This window comes from Monocercomonoides exilis (genome assembly GCF_001643675.1).
Source record: "Monocercomonoides exilis strain PA203 chromosome Unknown scaffold10-1930038, whole genome shotgun sequence".
NCBI lineage: Eukaryota > Preaxostyla > Oxymonadida > Polymastigidae > Monocercomonoides > Monocercomonoides exilis.
The window spans coordinates 1,569,524-1,585,536 of record NW_027150555.1 but is presented as its reverse complement, the minus strand read 5'-3'; the positions used below and the strand labels follow the sequence as shown (position 1 = coordinate 1,585,536).

Here is a 16,013-nt window from a genome sequence, read left to right as displayed (position 1 = left end):
CCAAACAAAAGAGATAACCCCATCAAAGTCTTTTTGGAGTTCTTCCGGATTTGGAAACTGATGAACTCTCTTTCTGTTTTCAATTCAATCGGATTATCAAACATATGGGATGAAATATTTTAAAAAAATGATTTTTTTCCACACGATATTTTTGAACATTTAACTAAATTTTATAATTTTTCTATGTTTTTTGTTATGATAACGATGAATTCATAATAATAATAATAATAATAAACAGAATAAGTTTGGATCAAATCGTTATTTTTTTACGCAAATACTCGAATTTTGCCCCAAAAAAAGATTTTCACATGAAGTGTGGAACAAAATGATGAAATCAAAATTATTCGTCCTATTTGTTAATTGTGTAATTTGTTTATTAATTTGATCAAAGTAACCAATACAACAAACCTTTCAAAGGCAAGCTTCACTTTAATTCGTAATACATTGTCAAAAATGTCAACGCAAGAAAGAACAGTTTGGATGCACTTATTTTTATGAGAGCTATTTTTGAGTTTCTGCTTTTCATCTGTTTCTTCTTTCCAAACGTATGCGAATTCAACATGAATTTCAAAATGGCGTTGCTTTCTGGATGCAATTAACTATCAAATATCAGGATAAGAGCATATGCAACAAGTTTACTGGTGCGCAATTGTTATTGCTTTTGAATTTTTGTTGATTGATTTCTTTCTTTGCTTTTTTCTTTGAAGAATTGTTTTCTGAACTTGAACGCTTCAGTAAGGAAGATCAAAAACAGAAAATTTTTGAAATGGGTACATTGATAGAAGAGATGGACGAAGAAGAATTCAAATCTGTTTTTTCTCAAGAACTGTTCAACAAAATACACAAAATGATTAAAAAAGAGAAACTTTCGATGGAAAATGCAATTTTGTTACTAAAGCGAATTGGATATTACAGATCGTTGAAAACTTTGTGGTTCTATAACTTTGCTAGCACTTTATTGAATGAAAGAATTGAGAAGATGATTATTGAAGAAGAAAAGAAGAAGAAGAAGAAAAAGAACGAAAAGCTGCTGATTGATCTTTGCGAATGTCATATTTCTCTAAGCCACTACGTCTCGCCTGAATTGCGTTCAATTTGTATAACTTACTTAACGAAAGCAGCATCGAAGAAAGGGGAAAGTGAGGAAACTCAAAAACAAGTGGAAATGGCTTTGCTTATATTGAGCAGTATTCGGGATTTGGGAGTACGCTTTTCTTTTTCAATTTTGATAATAATGATTTTTTTTTCCCCCCATCTTTTTGATTAGGAAGAGGAACAAGATATGTACATATTTGGAATTGATGTGATTATCCTATATCATCAGCAGCATCACAACCTTACACCTCTTGCGCATCAATCAGCTTGGAAAATTTTGGTGCACAGATTTTACATGGATTATTATTCTGAAGAAGAAATTGTGAATGATCTGCATTTTGTGGGAGAAGCAGCAAAAGAACTGAAAGAGTTGGCAAAAAGTGTGAGTTGTAAGCAAAAAAAAGGAGAGGAAAGAGGAGTAGAAAGGAAAGAAATACAAGTTTTTGTAAGATGGCTCACATTGATGGAGCCTTTCTTTTACTACTGCCAATTGTGGAATGAAGAATTTGTTGGGCTTATTGGAAGTATTGCGGAAGCATTTAAAGCATCGAAGGATAATTACAGAGAACTTTGCCACCGGTGCATTTTTGCGATTAAACAAGCAGCGATGAACAGGACCGTTCAAATAAATGACCTATTGAACGGAGGAGCTTTTGATGTTGCTTTGGTGGAAATTCAGAGACGAACAATAGATTACAAAAATCCATTTGAAAACTTGCAATTTTTTCTGAATGTTTCAAGGAGATTTAAAGGAAAGGAGGATGATGATGCCGACGAAGAAAAAAGAAAAGAGATGAAAAGGAAAGTGTTTGAAAAGCTGGAAGAAGAAGGATACGAAGATACCATCACCAGCTTTTATGAATTATTCGAGCTCATTAACATAAATAATCATCATTCGTTATCTTTGAATGTTTCTGATTATTTAGTGAATGTTTGAGGAAATGAGACACATTTCATTTTGTAACTCTAATTATTTATTTATTTTTTCTTATTTCATCATTTGGGGAAAAATTCTTTCATTTATGAAAAAAAACAACGATTTGTTCCAATTTTTTTTCTCCAACCTTATCATAATAAGTCTTTCATTCCCACGTCAAAAAAGAAAGTGGATAAATTTAAAATTTGAGAAAAATATTTGTTGGAGTAGAATGGAACAAAATTCAGAAAGCTCAAAATTTCGTCCCAATTAACTTCTTTTTCCCATCCTTTTAAATTTTCCTCAAATGATTTGTCTTCTCAAAAGTTTAATGAAAATATAAACAAAAAGCATTTGTTCATTCTTCCGCTTCGAAAGCATCTTCTGTAATCAGTGGAACAGATGTATTCTTCAGCTTCTGGTTTTCCAAATATCGTGCCATTTCAGAGAATTGAAGAAAGGAAATCAAAATCCAGGGAATGGAAAGTTGATTTGATGATTTGAATGTGAACTACAAGAACAAGATGCTTTTCTTGTGGCATCAATTCTGAGTTTGAAGAAGAAGAAGAAGAAGAAGAAGAAGAAGAAGAAGAAGAAGAAGAAGAAGAAGAAGAAGAAGAAGAAGAAGAAACAGATGATGATGGTGGTGGGAATGAAGAGGAAGGAGGAAGTGACTGTTGCAATGAGAAAGAAGAAGAATTTGATAAATCTGAAGAAAAAGAAAAAGTCAGCTAGCTCAGAAGCAACGGTTCAAGAAACATGCTTGTCAACTTTGTCCTCCGAAGAACAAACTTGTTCTGAGCCTCCAACTTGCACCAGAAGTATGGTTGGAGTTGTTGTTTCAGGAGAGGGTGGATAGGTCAGAGAAATGCACCATCTTCCGCATCAACAAGTTGGAGGCTCAGAACAAGTTTGTTCTTCGGAGGACAAAGTTGACAAGCATGTTTCTTGAACCGTTGCTTCTGAGCTAGCTGACTTTTTCTTTTTCTTCAGATTTATCAAATTCTTCTTCTTTCTCATTGCAACAGTCACTTCCTCCTTCCTCTTCATTCCCACCACCATCATCATCTGTTTCTTCTTCTTCTTCTTCTTCTTCTTCTTCTTCTTCTTCTTCTTCTTCTTCTTCTTCTTCTTCTTCTTCTTCTTCAAACTCAGAATTGATGCCACAAGAAAAGCATCTTGTTCTTGTAGTTCACATTCAAATCATCAAATCAACTTTCCATTCCCTGGATTTTGATTTCCTTTCTTCAATTCTCTGAAATGGCACGATATTTGGAAAACCAGAAGCTGAAGAATACATCTGTTCCACTGATTACAGAAGATGCTTTCGAAGCGGAAGAATGAACAAATGCTTTTTGTTTATATTTTCATTAAACTTTTGAGAAGACAAATCATTTGAGGAAAATTTAAAAGGATGGGAAAAAGAAGTTAATTGGGACGAAATTTTGAGCTTTCTGAATTTTGTTCCATTCTACCCAACAAATATTTTTCTCAAATTTTAAATTTATCCACTTTCTTTTTGACGTGGGAATGAAAGACTTATTATGATAAGGTTGGAGAAAAAAATTGGAACAAATCGTTGTTTTTTTCATAAATGAAAGAATTTTTCCCCAAATGATGAAATAAGAAAAATAAATAAATAATTAGAGTTACAAAATGAAATGTGTCTCATTTCCTCAAACATTCACTAAATAATCAGAAACATTCAAAGATAACGAATGATGATTATTTATGTTAATGAGCTCGAATAATTCATAAAAGCTGGTGATGGTATCTTCGTATCCTTCTTCTTCCAGCTTTTCAAACACTTTCCTTTTCATCTCTTTTCTTTTTTCTTCGTCGGCATCATCATCCTCCTTTCCTTTAAATCTCCTTGAAACATTCAGAAAAAATTGCAAGTTTTCAAATGGATTTTTGTAATCTATTGTTCGTCTCTGAATTTCCACCAAAGCAACATCAAAAGCTCCTCCGTTCAATAGGTCATTTATTTGAACGGTCCTGTTCATCGCTGCTTGTTTAATCGCAAAAATGCACCGGTGGCAAAGTTCTCTGTAATTATCCTTCGATGCTTTAAATGCTTCCGCAATACTTCCAATAAGCCCAACAAATTCTTCATTCCACAATTGGCAGTAGTAAAAGAAAGGCTCCATCAATGTGAGCCATCTTACAAAAACTTGTATTTCTTTCCTTTCTACTCCTCTTCTCCTTTTTTTGCTTACAACTCACACTTTTGCCAACTCTTTCAGTTCTTTTGCTGCTTCTCCCACAAAATGCAGATCATTCACAATTTCTTCTTCAGAATAATAATCCATGTAAAATCTGTGCACCAAAATTTTCCAAGCTGATTGATGCGCAAGAGGTGTAAGGTTGTGATGCTGCTGATGATATAGGATAATCACATCAATTCCAAATATGTACATATCTTGTTCCTCTTCCTAATCAAAAAGATGGGGGGAAAAAAAAATCATAATTATCAAAATTGAAAAAGAAAAGCGTACTCCCAAATCCCGAATACTGCTCAATATAAGCAAAGCCATTTCCACTTCTTTTTGAGTTTCCTCACTTTCCCCTTTCTTCGATGCTGCTTTCGTTAAGTAAGTTATACAAATTGAACGCAATTCAGGCGAGACGTAGTGGCTTAGAGAAATATGACATTCGCAAAGATCAATCAGCAGCTTTTCGTTCTTTTTCTTCTTCTTCTTCTTTTCTTCTTCAATAATCATCTTCTCAATTCTTTCGTTCAATAAAGTGCTAGCAAAGTTATAGAACCACAAAGTTTTCAACGATCTGTAATATCCAATTCGCTTTAGTAACAAAATTGCATTTTCCATCGAAAGTTTCTCTTTTTTAATCATTTTGTGTATTTTGTTGAACAGTTCTTGAGAAAAAACAGATTTGAATTCTTCTTCGTCCATCTCTTCTATCAATGTACCCATTTCAAAAATTTTCTGTTTTTGATCTTCCTTACTGAAGCGTTCAAGTTCAGAAAACAATTCTTCAAAGAAAAAGGCAAAGAAAGAAATCAATCAACAAAAATTCAAAAGCAATAACAATTGCGCACCAGTAAACTTGCTGCATATGCTCTTATCCTGATATTTGATAGTTAATTGCATCCAGAAAGCAACGCCATTTTGAAATTCATGTTGAATTCGCATACGTTTGGAAAGAAGAAACAGATGAAAAGCAGAAACTCAAAAATAGCTCTCATAAAAATAAGTGCATCCAAACCGTTCTTTCTTGCGTTGACATTTTTGACAATAGATGAAATTTGAATAGACTTCTTCAATTCAAATAAACCAATTTAATTCAAATAAAGTTGGTTTATTTTAAATGAAGTTGGTATATTTTAAATAAAGATTGCATATGCAAATTAACGCTGAAATCCATCCGGAAAAAGTTATCAGAAATTGTATTTCATTTCTATTAAATACTAATTGGTACATTTGGTGTTGTTTTTTTGAAGAATTAATAATCCAGTTTTTTACTACGTTTTTGATCATTTTGATATTAATTGGAAATGAAACAAAATAAAAACAAAATGAGCTTCAAAGACAAAAAAAATTTTTTTCGTGAGTTGAAAGTTTGTTTCGTTTATATTTTTATGTTTATTTAAAAAAAAAAACACAGATGAACGATTTTTATTTGGATAAAAATGTTATGAGGAAAAGTGAAATGCTCTGAACAATTTCAATGTCTAATACACAAATAACTGCAAAAGTGTTCGAAATGAAGCGTGGAAGCTGACAAACTTGATTTTCTTTTTTCTTCTTCCTCTCCTTCCCCCTCTTCTCCACCCCAAACAATCTCCTCCGACATGTCCACTCCACAATCCCTGCTCCTTCTCCATCTCCCACTTCTCTTTCTCCTCCTTCATCTCCCTCATCCAGTCTTTCCTTTTTTCTCCTTCTTCCCTCTCTTCCCCTTCCCCTTCTCCATCTCCATCCCTTTCCCCTTCTCCTTCATCTTTCTCATTCTCACTCTCATCCTCTTCTTTTTCTTCGCCTTCCCCTTCCTCTTCCCCTTCCATTTCCTCTTCCTCTTCCCCTCTCCATATCCATCAACGATCCCATCCCCACCTCCACATCCACCTCAATCTCCATCTCTCAAACACCCTCTTCTCCAACATCTCCTCTCCCCAATCCCCTCTATCACTTCCATCCCTTCCCTCACACTCACTCAATCCTTTCATCTCAACCACTTCTTCCTCTTCTTCCACCTCCATTTCCACCAACGCCAACACCAATTCAATCCCCTCCTTCTCTCTTCACTCATCCCTCTCCATCCACTCATCCCTCTTCCTCTACACCCACAATCCCATCGATGGTGCTGTCCTCCCCAACCACAACAGCCCATCCACTTCCCTCTCAGTCTTCAACACTTCTTTCCTCCACCAAACACGTTCTTCACCAAATGCTCCTGTTGTGCATGTTGGATCTGAATCTCAAAGAGAGAAACCTGGAAGACTGACTGCTTTTGACGAGAACAGCCACAAATTTGAATGGTGCGAATGGAAAGATTCAACTGGTGGATCTTCAGCAGGTGGAGCACTAAATGTTGCTTGCACAAATGCAAACCTCACAATCACTTCTTGTTCATTCAATAATTGCTCGACAAATGGTTATGGAGGAGCAATACGTTGCGATTACCTGCTGAAAATTGACATTACAAAATCAAATTTTACGAGTTGTTCTGCATTGCATGGAGGAGCAGTCCATGCTACAAGTCTACGATCAAATTCTGTTTGGACATTCTCAGATAACAGAGTGGAAAGTTGTTCAATAACAAACTATTGCAGAACTGGTTGGTACTTTTCCCTCTATTACATTCCATCAGATGCAAAATTCCTATTCAAAAGTTGCGTCTGCATTGCAAATACTGGTGGCGATGCTGCTGGTGCAATCACGTTTCATTTCCTTCCACTAGTAATACCTCCTCAATATTTTCTCCAAGAGTTCCAGTTCATCAACAACAAAGTCGAAAATCCATTCACCTTCGATGGTGCTGCCCTGTGTTACACAAGAATGTTTGATTGGACGAACGTAATTAAATTCATCACATTTTGTTTCTTCGATAACAACAACGCTTCTTTTTGCAGATGGAATGATGTGTTTTTCAATGGAAGCATAATCACACAATTCCCATTTGATAATTGTTTATCATCAATTTGAACAAAAATAATTAGAAATATCGGAACTTCTGGATAAGAAATTATCAACGTTTGCTCCGTTTCGTCTCTTCTCCCTTTTTTCCTACAAATAAATTCCATATACCATTTTTCCACACTCTTTTCTTCCTTTTCTTCTTCACATTCTCTTCCTATTCCTACCGTTTATCCTCTGCATTTTTAAATCTTTTTTTGATGATGATGAATTTGCGCATCCACTCCTCTCCTGGTTCTCATAAATCCATCTCATTATTTCCTCTTTTTGCTTTTGTCCTTTATATTCCTAAAAAATAAACTTCATGCCTCCATTAAATTTCTCTTCTTCTTCCTCCTCTTCTTCCTTCTCCAAATAAATCGAATTTCCCTCTCTTCCTTGCTTCTCATTCATCCCCAAATCATTCGTACACATTTCCACCTGTTCCACATCTTTTCTCACACACTTTGAACTTCCATCTGAAGTTATACCTGAAAACCCATCTGCTGCTTCTTCTTCTGCTCTCCTGTTCTCCTGTTGAATGTCATCTCCTGGCGAATATCTGTTCATTTCAGGTTCCATTGAATGCTGCTTGTCTGCACCAGCCTCATCCTCTATCCCCACCCCCGCCTTCACAAATCTCAGCCGACCAGCCCAAGCGCCTCCACAACCAGCAGCGCCATCGCTTCTTCCAGCTTCCCTTGGTTTTCTTTCATTCTCTCCACAAACTCTCTGTGCGCTGTCGGACGCCCACTTTTCTCCTCATTCCCATCACCTCCCTCTTTGCCTCCCATTTCTTCTCCCTCTTTGTCTCCCCTTTCTCCTTCCTTTGCCTCTTCTCGCTCCTCCAGCACCGCCAGCGCAATCGCTGCAGGCTAAAACCGCATCCCCCATCCTCAGCCCCGCCACCGACAGCCCCTTCTCCACAATCTCCCTCACTTCACACACTGCAACACCTCGCCCCATCACTTCATCGTCCAGCTTCATCACCACACGCCTCAACTGCTGCGATCGCAACAATTGTCACGATATCGCTAAAGGCAGCAGCGAGGGGTCAAACAGATCGTTGATCGACGGGAACGCATTCACATCCGCAGCCGCAAATACCCTCCAGAGCTTCTTTTTCTTTCTCCACCGATTCTGCAATGAAAGAAAGCTGCTTTACCAACGGAACCGAAAGCATTGCCAAAAGTGCCACATCGTTGGAACATACAACGCCCCAATAAAGCATCGCCCACAGCGCTGAAACATATCACCACAGAATCTGTTGCGCTCTTTGTGACAACTTCGTGTGATTTTCATACATCTGAGCTTCTTCCATCGCAACAATCCGCACCCGCCTCTCGATGTGGTCCATCATTGCTGCCGACGTGTATGACGCAGCCACTGCCGACACATCCGAATGGTCAATCGCAGGCGCTGATGATGGCAGATCATCCCCTGCCGCCTTCTTCTCTTCACTTCTCTGATTCCGGAATGGAAAAATTGATCGGCGTGCTGCTCCAGATCAGAATGAAGAAATATATTAGGAAGATGGTATTTGATCTGGAAGAAACAAAAGTGGAAGAAGAAGAATGAAGAGAAGATGAAAATGAGCCATTGCTTTCAACGGTAAGTGAGCAGCAGCATTTCATTGATGGAGAAAGAATGCGTTTTTAAGTGTTTCTGAGTTGAATCCCCGCCAACGATAAGTGAGGACGAGAAGACAGGAACAGATCATTGCAGTTCGAAGGATATGAAGAAGGAAAAAAAAAGAAGAAGAAGTTATTGATGAAATTATTTGATATTTGGAATAATGAAGGTTATTGACAACAAATGCAAAGATTCTTGTTGTATTCTATCTTTATTGATTTAAACTTCTTTGGCCGCACATCCTTCTGGCAAGCAGTAATTACTGGATTTTTCAAATTTTCAACTTGCCCCTTGGCATCTTTCCAACAAAAACGGAAACATATGGTAATCCACATTTCTGTTTCTTCCAACTCTCATTTTCCTCTATGATTTCCTTTGTTTATATTAAAAATATCTTTCAACTTAAGCATTTCCTCAACTAGAACTAAGGTCAAGCGTTTTATAATGTTATATTCACGCTCAATTTATGTATATCCACCTTTTCTCATCCGTCTTTCTTTTTTTTGATATATTCTTTCCTCCTTATTCTTCATCTCGCTTAATATGGATTTCTTCTTCATCTAAAAATCAGTCGTCATATTTCAATTCTATTGCTCTTTAGTAAATTTCCATATTATCATTTCATCAGCCTAAATAAAAATATGAATATTCAAATGCGTATAACAACACATTCAATATTATTCAGGAAAATAAATCTTCAATATAACTTGCAAACATTAATTCTGATTCAAGCATGAACGTTTAAAGGATAATTCTTCATTACTGCGCCACGAATATGAATTTGAACTATTTGTTTTTTTTTCTCCTTCCATCAACAATTTACGAAAATTTGTAATGATCTTCCTCTCTAAAAGTACTTGCATGCTCCTAGGATTTCTCTTTCATAAGATCTGTTGTCTTGGAAACCAAATATCGAATATCTGTATTTTCAAATTTCCATATTTTTTTTTATTTTCGTTTTCAACAATTTCACTTTATCAGAGAAACGATAAAAATTGTTTTTGATGAATGTATTTATAACGAATGCATGTGTGGAATTTCCTTTATTTGCATCCAAACCAATGTGTTCACTTTTTTGAATTTCAGAAAAATGAAATCATATTTTCACTTTTTCACATAAGAGAAAAACACATAAAAATAATTTTCATCGAACATCTAAATTATAATGTTCATTATTCTGTTCTAAATGAAATCATGATTTTTCAGAAACTCAAATGAAGTTTGGAATTTCTAAATGAAGTGAGTTTATTTGAATAATGCACACTTTATTCAAATAAACTTATATTTTTTTCGAATAAAATGGAGTTATTTAAATTGAAATTTCTTATTTGAATTTCATCAAATGTATTACGAATTAAAGTGAAGTTTGCCTTTGAAAGGTTTGTTGTATTGGTTACTTTGATCAAATAAATAAACAAATTACACAATTAACAAATAGGACGAATAATTTTGATTTCATCATTTTGTTCCACACTTCATGTGAAAATCTTTTTTTGGGGCAAAATTCGAGCATTTGCGTCAAAAAATAACGATTTGATCCAAACTTATTCTGTTTATTATTATTATTATTATTATTATTATTATTATTATTATTATTATTATTATTATTATTATTATTATTATTATTATTATTATTATTATTATTATTATTATTATTATTATTATTATTATTATTATTATGAATTCATCGTTATCATAACAAAAAATATAGAAAAATTATAAAATTTAGTTAAATGTTCAAAAATATCGTGTGGAAAAAAATCATTTTTTTAAAATATTTCATCCCATATGTTTGACAATCCGATTGAATTGAAAACAGAAAGAGAGCTCATCAGTTTCCAAATCTGGAAGAACTCCAAAAAGACTTTGATGGGGTTATCTCTTTTGTTTGGAAGCAATACGTTTCATGCATGATTGGAACTGCTGGTTATGCAACACAGTGTCTGATTCGTTTTTATTGGAGGAAATAATTGTTGCAACCTGATCAAGATAAGAAAGAAAGGTGTGAAGATGCTTGTCAGCTTCTCTAATAGCTTCTGTTGATTAGCATGTTATATTGAAAGACTTTTTCAAAATCAATCTGAAAAAAATGATAGTTTTAGGTTTCTTGTCTTCTTTCGAAAAATCATAATTTGTTTTTTGCGAAATTCACCAAAAGCTGATTTCCAAATAAAAACCAACAAACAACCAACCATCGTTTGTAAATTGTCGAATAAAATAATTTTCTGTTTGAAAGGGAAAAAGAATTGGCGCAAAAGGAATAATGATTGCCAATGGAGACACTTTTGATCAAGAGTTCTGTTTTATGATTTTCTGTGGGATAGTTTCAATCAGAAATATTTTCATGGGGACTTTTTTGTTTCTTTTGTGAGATATGAAAGTGTTTATTAAAAAATTGCTATTTGAATATTCTCCTCTTTTCAGTGAAGTCGAAATAAAACAATAATCTCCTCAGAAGCAGATGATGTTGCTGATAGTATTTTTTTGGAAGAAAGTTTCATGCGCGGCATTCGAATTTAAAGGTTAAAGAAAACGAGAACGCTTGCGATTTTGGCTGCTGTCGCATTAATTATATTTTCTAATCATCGTTCTTTCTGTTTATGTTTTATAATTTTTGTTTTTTCACCAATTTCAATTCGGTCCCAGGACATGTTTTTTGCATTGTTTGCAAACTATCGAAAAGGCGAATGCAAACACGAAGCTGAGTTCCATCCTTTGCATCTTTTGACTCATCGATCAGTTGCACTTGTGCAGAAGCTTCCTTCTTTGCGTTGGTTTTCGATATGAAAGACTGAATCAGAAATTGAAAACAGCATTGACCCTTCAGGAATATTCAAGACAAACTCATGTTTCAGCTCAATCAAAATGGTTTTTCCCTTGCCTTTTGATTTTAAAAGTGCCTTGCAAAAGTTTCAAAAAACAAGTCATTCATCAATGAATCTTTCTTCCTTCATCTGTCTTTAATCTTCTCTTCAGCAGGTTCCGTTTCAATATCACCAAATGGAATCTCCATTGTCTGGCACTTTTATTGCATTACCTCTCCTCCATATCCATCACACTTCATTTTGAAGAATTTTGTTGATACTCTGCGTTGCGATGTTGACCCTCCAACACGAACTTTGCTTGATGAAGTTGCCAACTCAACCTTTATCCCACCTCCATCCTTATTCACACACTCACACTCTTCCATTGTCATGTTCCACACCACAAAGGTTTCTCCTGCACCCACACTCTTTGACACTACCACTCCATCTCCTCCAGTCCGATTCACACTTCGAATTGTCAAATTTCTCAGAAAACTTTCTCCTGCTGTTGATTCTGCTGATGATGGCTCAGCAAACAAAGGCTGTGATATTTTCATATTTTTGACCTCCACATCAATCATCTTCAGCTGTCTCAGTGCCACTTCAAACACAGATGCTGATATTACACTTCTTCTTCTTGTTCCTGAGATCAGTATGTCCGCCAGTGAAAGTGACCCACTTCCATCAGAAACAACAAAAACATTTGGGGATGGACTTCTTTCAGTGTTGTGATCGATCCCCACATGCTCCACCTCCAATTGTCCACTCGTCACACTGAACAGTGTTGTCGAGTTGATAGAAAGGAGATTTGTTCCAATCACACTTTCTTCCCTTCCTTTTCCAATTATCATGATTTTCTTTCCACCAATGTTGATTATTTCCACCTCGCTTTCATGTTTCCCCTCCAAAACTGTAACTATGGAAGTCAATTGCTGGCTGCTCATATCAACTGCAAATCCAACTGTTTTGCATGTTGTTGTCTCACTCGTAATGCACCATTCATTTGAGTCATCTCCATTCACATCCACAAACCAATCCTTCATCCCTTCGTTCAACCATCCTTTCTTGCCTGTGTGTTCATGAACATTCCCATAATAGCACACTCTCTGATCATTTGTGTTTGTTGTGAAGGATTCACAGAACGGATTATTTGAACTTGTGAACATTTTGTTGACATCGGAAAAATACACATCATGCCCATATGGCACGTCAGCAGGACATTGGCAGTTGTGAAAGAAGAGGAATTAAAAATAAAAATAAAAATTGGAATTCAGCACTGTTTGCTGAAGGGGATAAAAATCAATTCCACCTCCATATGAGTTTGCAGAGCATGAAATGAACTGAATCCCACTCATTTTGAATGCTTCAGGAACACCATGGGTGTGCAGCCCTCCGCCATATAAACTCGAAATTGAACACCAAGCAAATGGGCATTCAAACACACACCCACTTCCCTCTCTTTGATTTTCTGCCTCGGCACATCCTGATCCGGAAATATGAAATCTGTCGAGATCAACGCCTCCTCCCCAGCCTTGGGCAGGGCATTTCTGGAATTCACATCCATCGATCCGAACTCATGATGAAATCACATAAATGCACATTCCTCCTCCATATTGATTTTGTGCAGTACAAGCACCGAACACATCATTTTCGATATGTACAGATTTGATTGTATGGCACATGATTCAGCCTCCACGATTGAATACAAAGCAATTATTAAACAGACAATGCGAAACATAAAGTGCGCCAGATTCGAGATTGTTCATGCACATAGCCCCTCCACTCGATACTCCGTCTGAAATGGAATCACTTGTTCCTGTTGTCTTCGATTCATTCTCTTCACACCAACTGAACAAATTTGCTCCATTGTCTGTTGTGTTTTGTCTCCCTGGCTGTTTCTTTTCCACTTCTGTTCCATTGACTGCAACATTCCTTGTCCGACAGCACCCAGTGAATGAGGTGTTTGAGGCAGCCAACGAAGACGAGGGGTCGTTCAGAGAAAGAACAACCCCTCCATCATGAACATCGCAAACAGCTGTGAATGCGCAGCTGCTCATCACACAAGTTGTTTCACAAAGGGAAGAGGCCAAAGATGAATATGCATCATGTGTTGTTGAGATGTTGAAGAAGATCACATCAAACAGACAAATCCTCGCAAGCAATCGTGGAGGCAGAAATGGGGCTTCTGCAACAGAAAAAGATGAAAAATACGAAGAGCCTGTGGAAACACTTCCAACACTCGGAAGGCTCATTCCACATGCTTTTGAAGCGAAAAGAGGCGGAATTTGTTCAAGGTGCCTTTTTTGCTGCTCCTAGAGTGATGTTTGCCAAAACTCCACTGCTCCCGCAAACCTCAATCTGTGGCTCTGGATTCGAAAAATCCAGCACACACTCCCTCAAAACAAGAAAACTCCCTTTTTCTGCTCTGATCATGCTTTTTCTTCCTCCTTCTGCCATCCTCAGATCACTGAGTGCTCCTGATGAATTAGACATGACGAAAACTCCTCTGACTTCGCTTTTATCTGTCATCTCAACTTTCCATATACCCCTTCGGTAGCAAGCGTCCTTCGTTGATCCTTTCTTTCCACTTTGAACTTCGTCCCCAAACTTCTCGCTTTCTTTCCCTTCTTCAGCCTTGTGTTCTCTCTCGTCTTCTTCATCTCCATCAGCTCCCTTCCCATCGGCTGCTGCTGTCTCATCACAAAATCCAAATATCTTTTCATTTCTCTTGCAACGGCTTTCTGCCTCCTTCCCCGATTCAAACCCCCAAAACTCCGCGTTTTCTTCATCGTTCGTCTTTTCCACAGCCCCTCCTTCTTCGCTTGCTGCACACATGCACATGCAAAGCAAACACACGCTGCATTTTCCGACTTTTATTCCAGACACCTCCCTGCTTCTTTTCCCCATTCCTGTCCGATTTTCTCAATTCTTCACCTCTCTCTTTTTCATTATGGGCTCTCTCACTCTCTCTCATTTTTTTTGTTTTGTTTTTCCCCATGAAAAGTGGACGAGTTGAACAGAAGCGCATATATCACGTCTCACTTTGGCTTGCTCATTTGACCCACAGGAATTGTGCTTTCCTGGTAGCTTGTGCTTGGGCATCTTCAAAAATACATGCTTCGCTTGCCTTTTCATTCCCAAAGGATAACGTCGCTCCTTCTTGTCCACCGCAACCCAAAAAATAAAAAAAATCCACAAAAAAGAACAAAATCATCCATCAAAAGCAAACTTGAACAAATCAGCTAAGTTGCAAAGTTTTCTCAAAACAACAAAAGGCAAACAAACAAATCAAAAACTCTCTTTAACGCTGGATTCCTTTTCCAGTTCAAACCATATTTAATAAAAACGCAGTGAGACAGGTTTGCTCCTCAATAATGAGTCTTGAAAGCCCTTTTGTTGTATTTTTATTCTTATTTAGTTTTATATTTATTTATTTATAATGATCTTAAACCCTCCTGCCTAGCACGTCATCGTGCGGAGGATGTGTAGAGAGCCTGCGGATGAAGATGCGGCTCCTGTCTCTACTCCCTCCCTTTCTTGGTGTGTTTCCGAGGCGTTCTCGACCAGAAATTCATTTTCTCTTGAGTTCTTTAACATTTGTCCTGAATGACTCACTCTACGCTTCCTCCGGTCTGGGCCCTTCTTACTCTGTTGTGCAGTGTGTTTCCTTCCAGTCAGCTCGCTTGCACTGCTAGGAATTATGAGGGGTGTTCTCCGACGCTAGAGTGGTCGGGATGAGGAGTTCTGTGACAAAGCTATTTCTCTTTGACTTCTCTCTTCTCAACTCGGAAAGTCTAGTCTCTTTAACTTCTTTCCTTTTCTCACATCTTCTTCTCCCCCAGCTTCTGATAACTTCACTGTGCATTCTTTCATTAATGATTCCGCTTTCTCGACTCTCATATCCTTCCTTTCTCTTCCCATCTCCAACTTTTTTTCTTCTCCAAGAGAGGGTTCCTGGATGTTGATCGTCAACAGGATCCATTTCATATCTTGAACAGGTTAAAAGTTTTAAAATTTTGTGTCCCTCTTGATCCTGGCTCCCCTTTTGAGTACGAATTGCTCGCTTTCCAATCGGAACCTTCTCGTCCTTGTATGTGTATTATAACTTATGTCTAATCGAGAACACGGTCAAAAGATTGTGTATTTCATACTCTTTTTGAGTAGCTTCTAATTCTTCTTTTATTCTCTGCATATTTGCAGGCTCACATTCTTTTATATCAACCACACGTGTTCATCTTTTAAAGTTGTCCCGGAAAAATCCAGTTTTCGTTGGAGCGCTTCTTCTGCATCTATGAGTGGGTTAAATTGTTTGTTAATATCGATTTTTATAGTCTTCCTTAATGTTATTTTTATCTGCACTTCTATAAATACCGTATTCTCTTTTAATATTGAACTCTTCCTTCTCAATCTCTCCAGCTTAGCTGGCTC

At 36.8% G+C, this 16,013-nt stretch overlaps 6 protein-coding genes across 6 annotated transcripts; 1 reads left to right on the top strand and 5 right to left on the bottom strand.

The window, feature by feature from the left end:
* Positions 1 to 1,282: 1,282 nt before the first annotated feature.
* On the top strand, positions 1,283 to 2,032 carry MONOS_12749 (uncharacterized protein; the record flags this gene model as incomplete). The annotated part of the gene is made up of 1 exon (XM_067865393.1): positions 1,283 to 2,032. One exon carries the CDS (start codon positions 1,283 to 1,285, stop codon positions 2,030 to 2,032), a length of 750 nt encoding a protein of 249 aa, XP_067732150.1.
* A 2,201-nt stretch (positions 2,033 to 4,233) lies between these two features.
* On the bottom strand, positions 4,234 to 4,734 carry MONOS_17256 (uncharacterized protein; the record flags this gene model as incomplete). The annotated part of the gene is made up of 2 exons (XM_067870158.1): positions 4,234 to 4,446; positions 4,510 to 4,734. 2 exons carry the CDS (start codon positions 4,732 to 4,734, stop codon positions 4,234 to 4,236), a joined length of 438 nt encoding a protein of 145 aa, XP_067732149.1.
* A 971-nt stretch (positions 4,735 to 5,705) lies between these two features.
* On the bottom strand, positions 5,706 to 6,233 carry MONOS_17255 (uncharacterized protein; the record flags this gene model as incomplete). Its single annotated transcript, XM_067870157.1, has 2 exons — positions 5,706 to 6,057; positions 6,121 to 6,233. The coding sequence occupies 2 exons, from the start codon at positions 6,231 to 6,233 to the stop codon at positions 5,706 to 5,708; spliced, it is 465 nt and encodes a 154-aa protein (XP_067732148.1).
* Positions 6,234 to 7,790: 1,557 nt separating this feature from the next.
* On the bottom strand, positions 7,791 to 8,332 carry MONOS_12750 (uncharacterized protein; the record flags this gene model as incomplete). Its single annotated transcript, XM_067865395.1, has 3 exons — positions 7,791 to 8,024; positions 8,098 to 8,154; positions 8,210 to 8,332. 3 exons carry the CDS (start codon positions 8,330 to 8,332, stop codon positions 7,791 to 7,793), a joined length of 414 nt encoding a protein of 137 aa, XP_067732147.1.
* Positions 8,333 to 11,806: 3,474 nt separating this feature from the next.
* On the bottom strand, positions 11,807 to 12,436 carry MONOS_17254 (uncharacterized protein; the record flags this gene model as incomplete). Its single annotated transcript, XM_067870156.1, has 1 exon — positions 11,807 to 12,436. The coding sequence occupies one exon, from the start codon at positions 12,434 to 12,436 to the stop codon at positions 11,807 to 11,809; it is 630 nt and encodes a 209-aa protein (XP_067732146.1).
* A 1,438-nt stretch (positions 12,437 to 13,874) lies between these two features.
* Positions 13,875 to 14,492, bottom strand: MONOS_12548 (uncharacterized protein; the record flags this gene model as incomplete). Its single annotated transcript, XM_067865177.1, has 1 exon — positions 13,875 to 14,492. The coding sequence occupies one exon, from the start codon at positions 14,490 to 14,492 to the stop codon at positions 13,875 to 13,877; it is 618 nt and encodes a 205-aa protein (XP_067732145.1).
* Between the last annotated feature and the right edge of the window lie 1,521 nt (positions 14,493 to 16,013).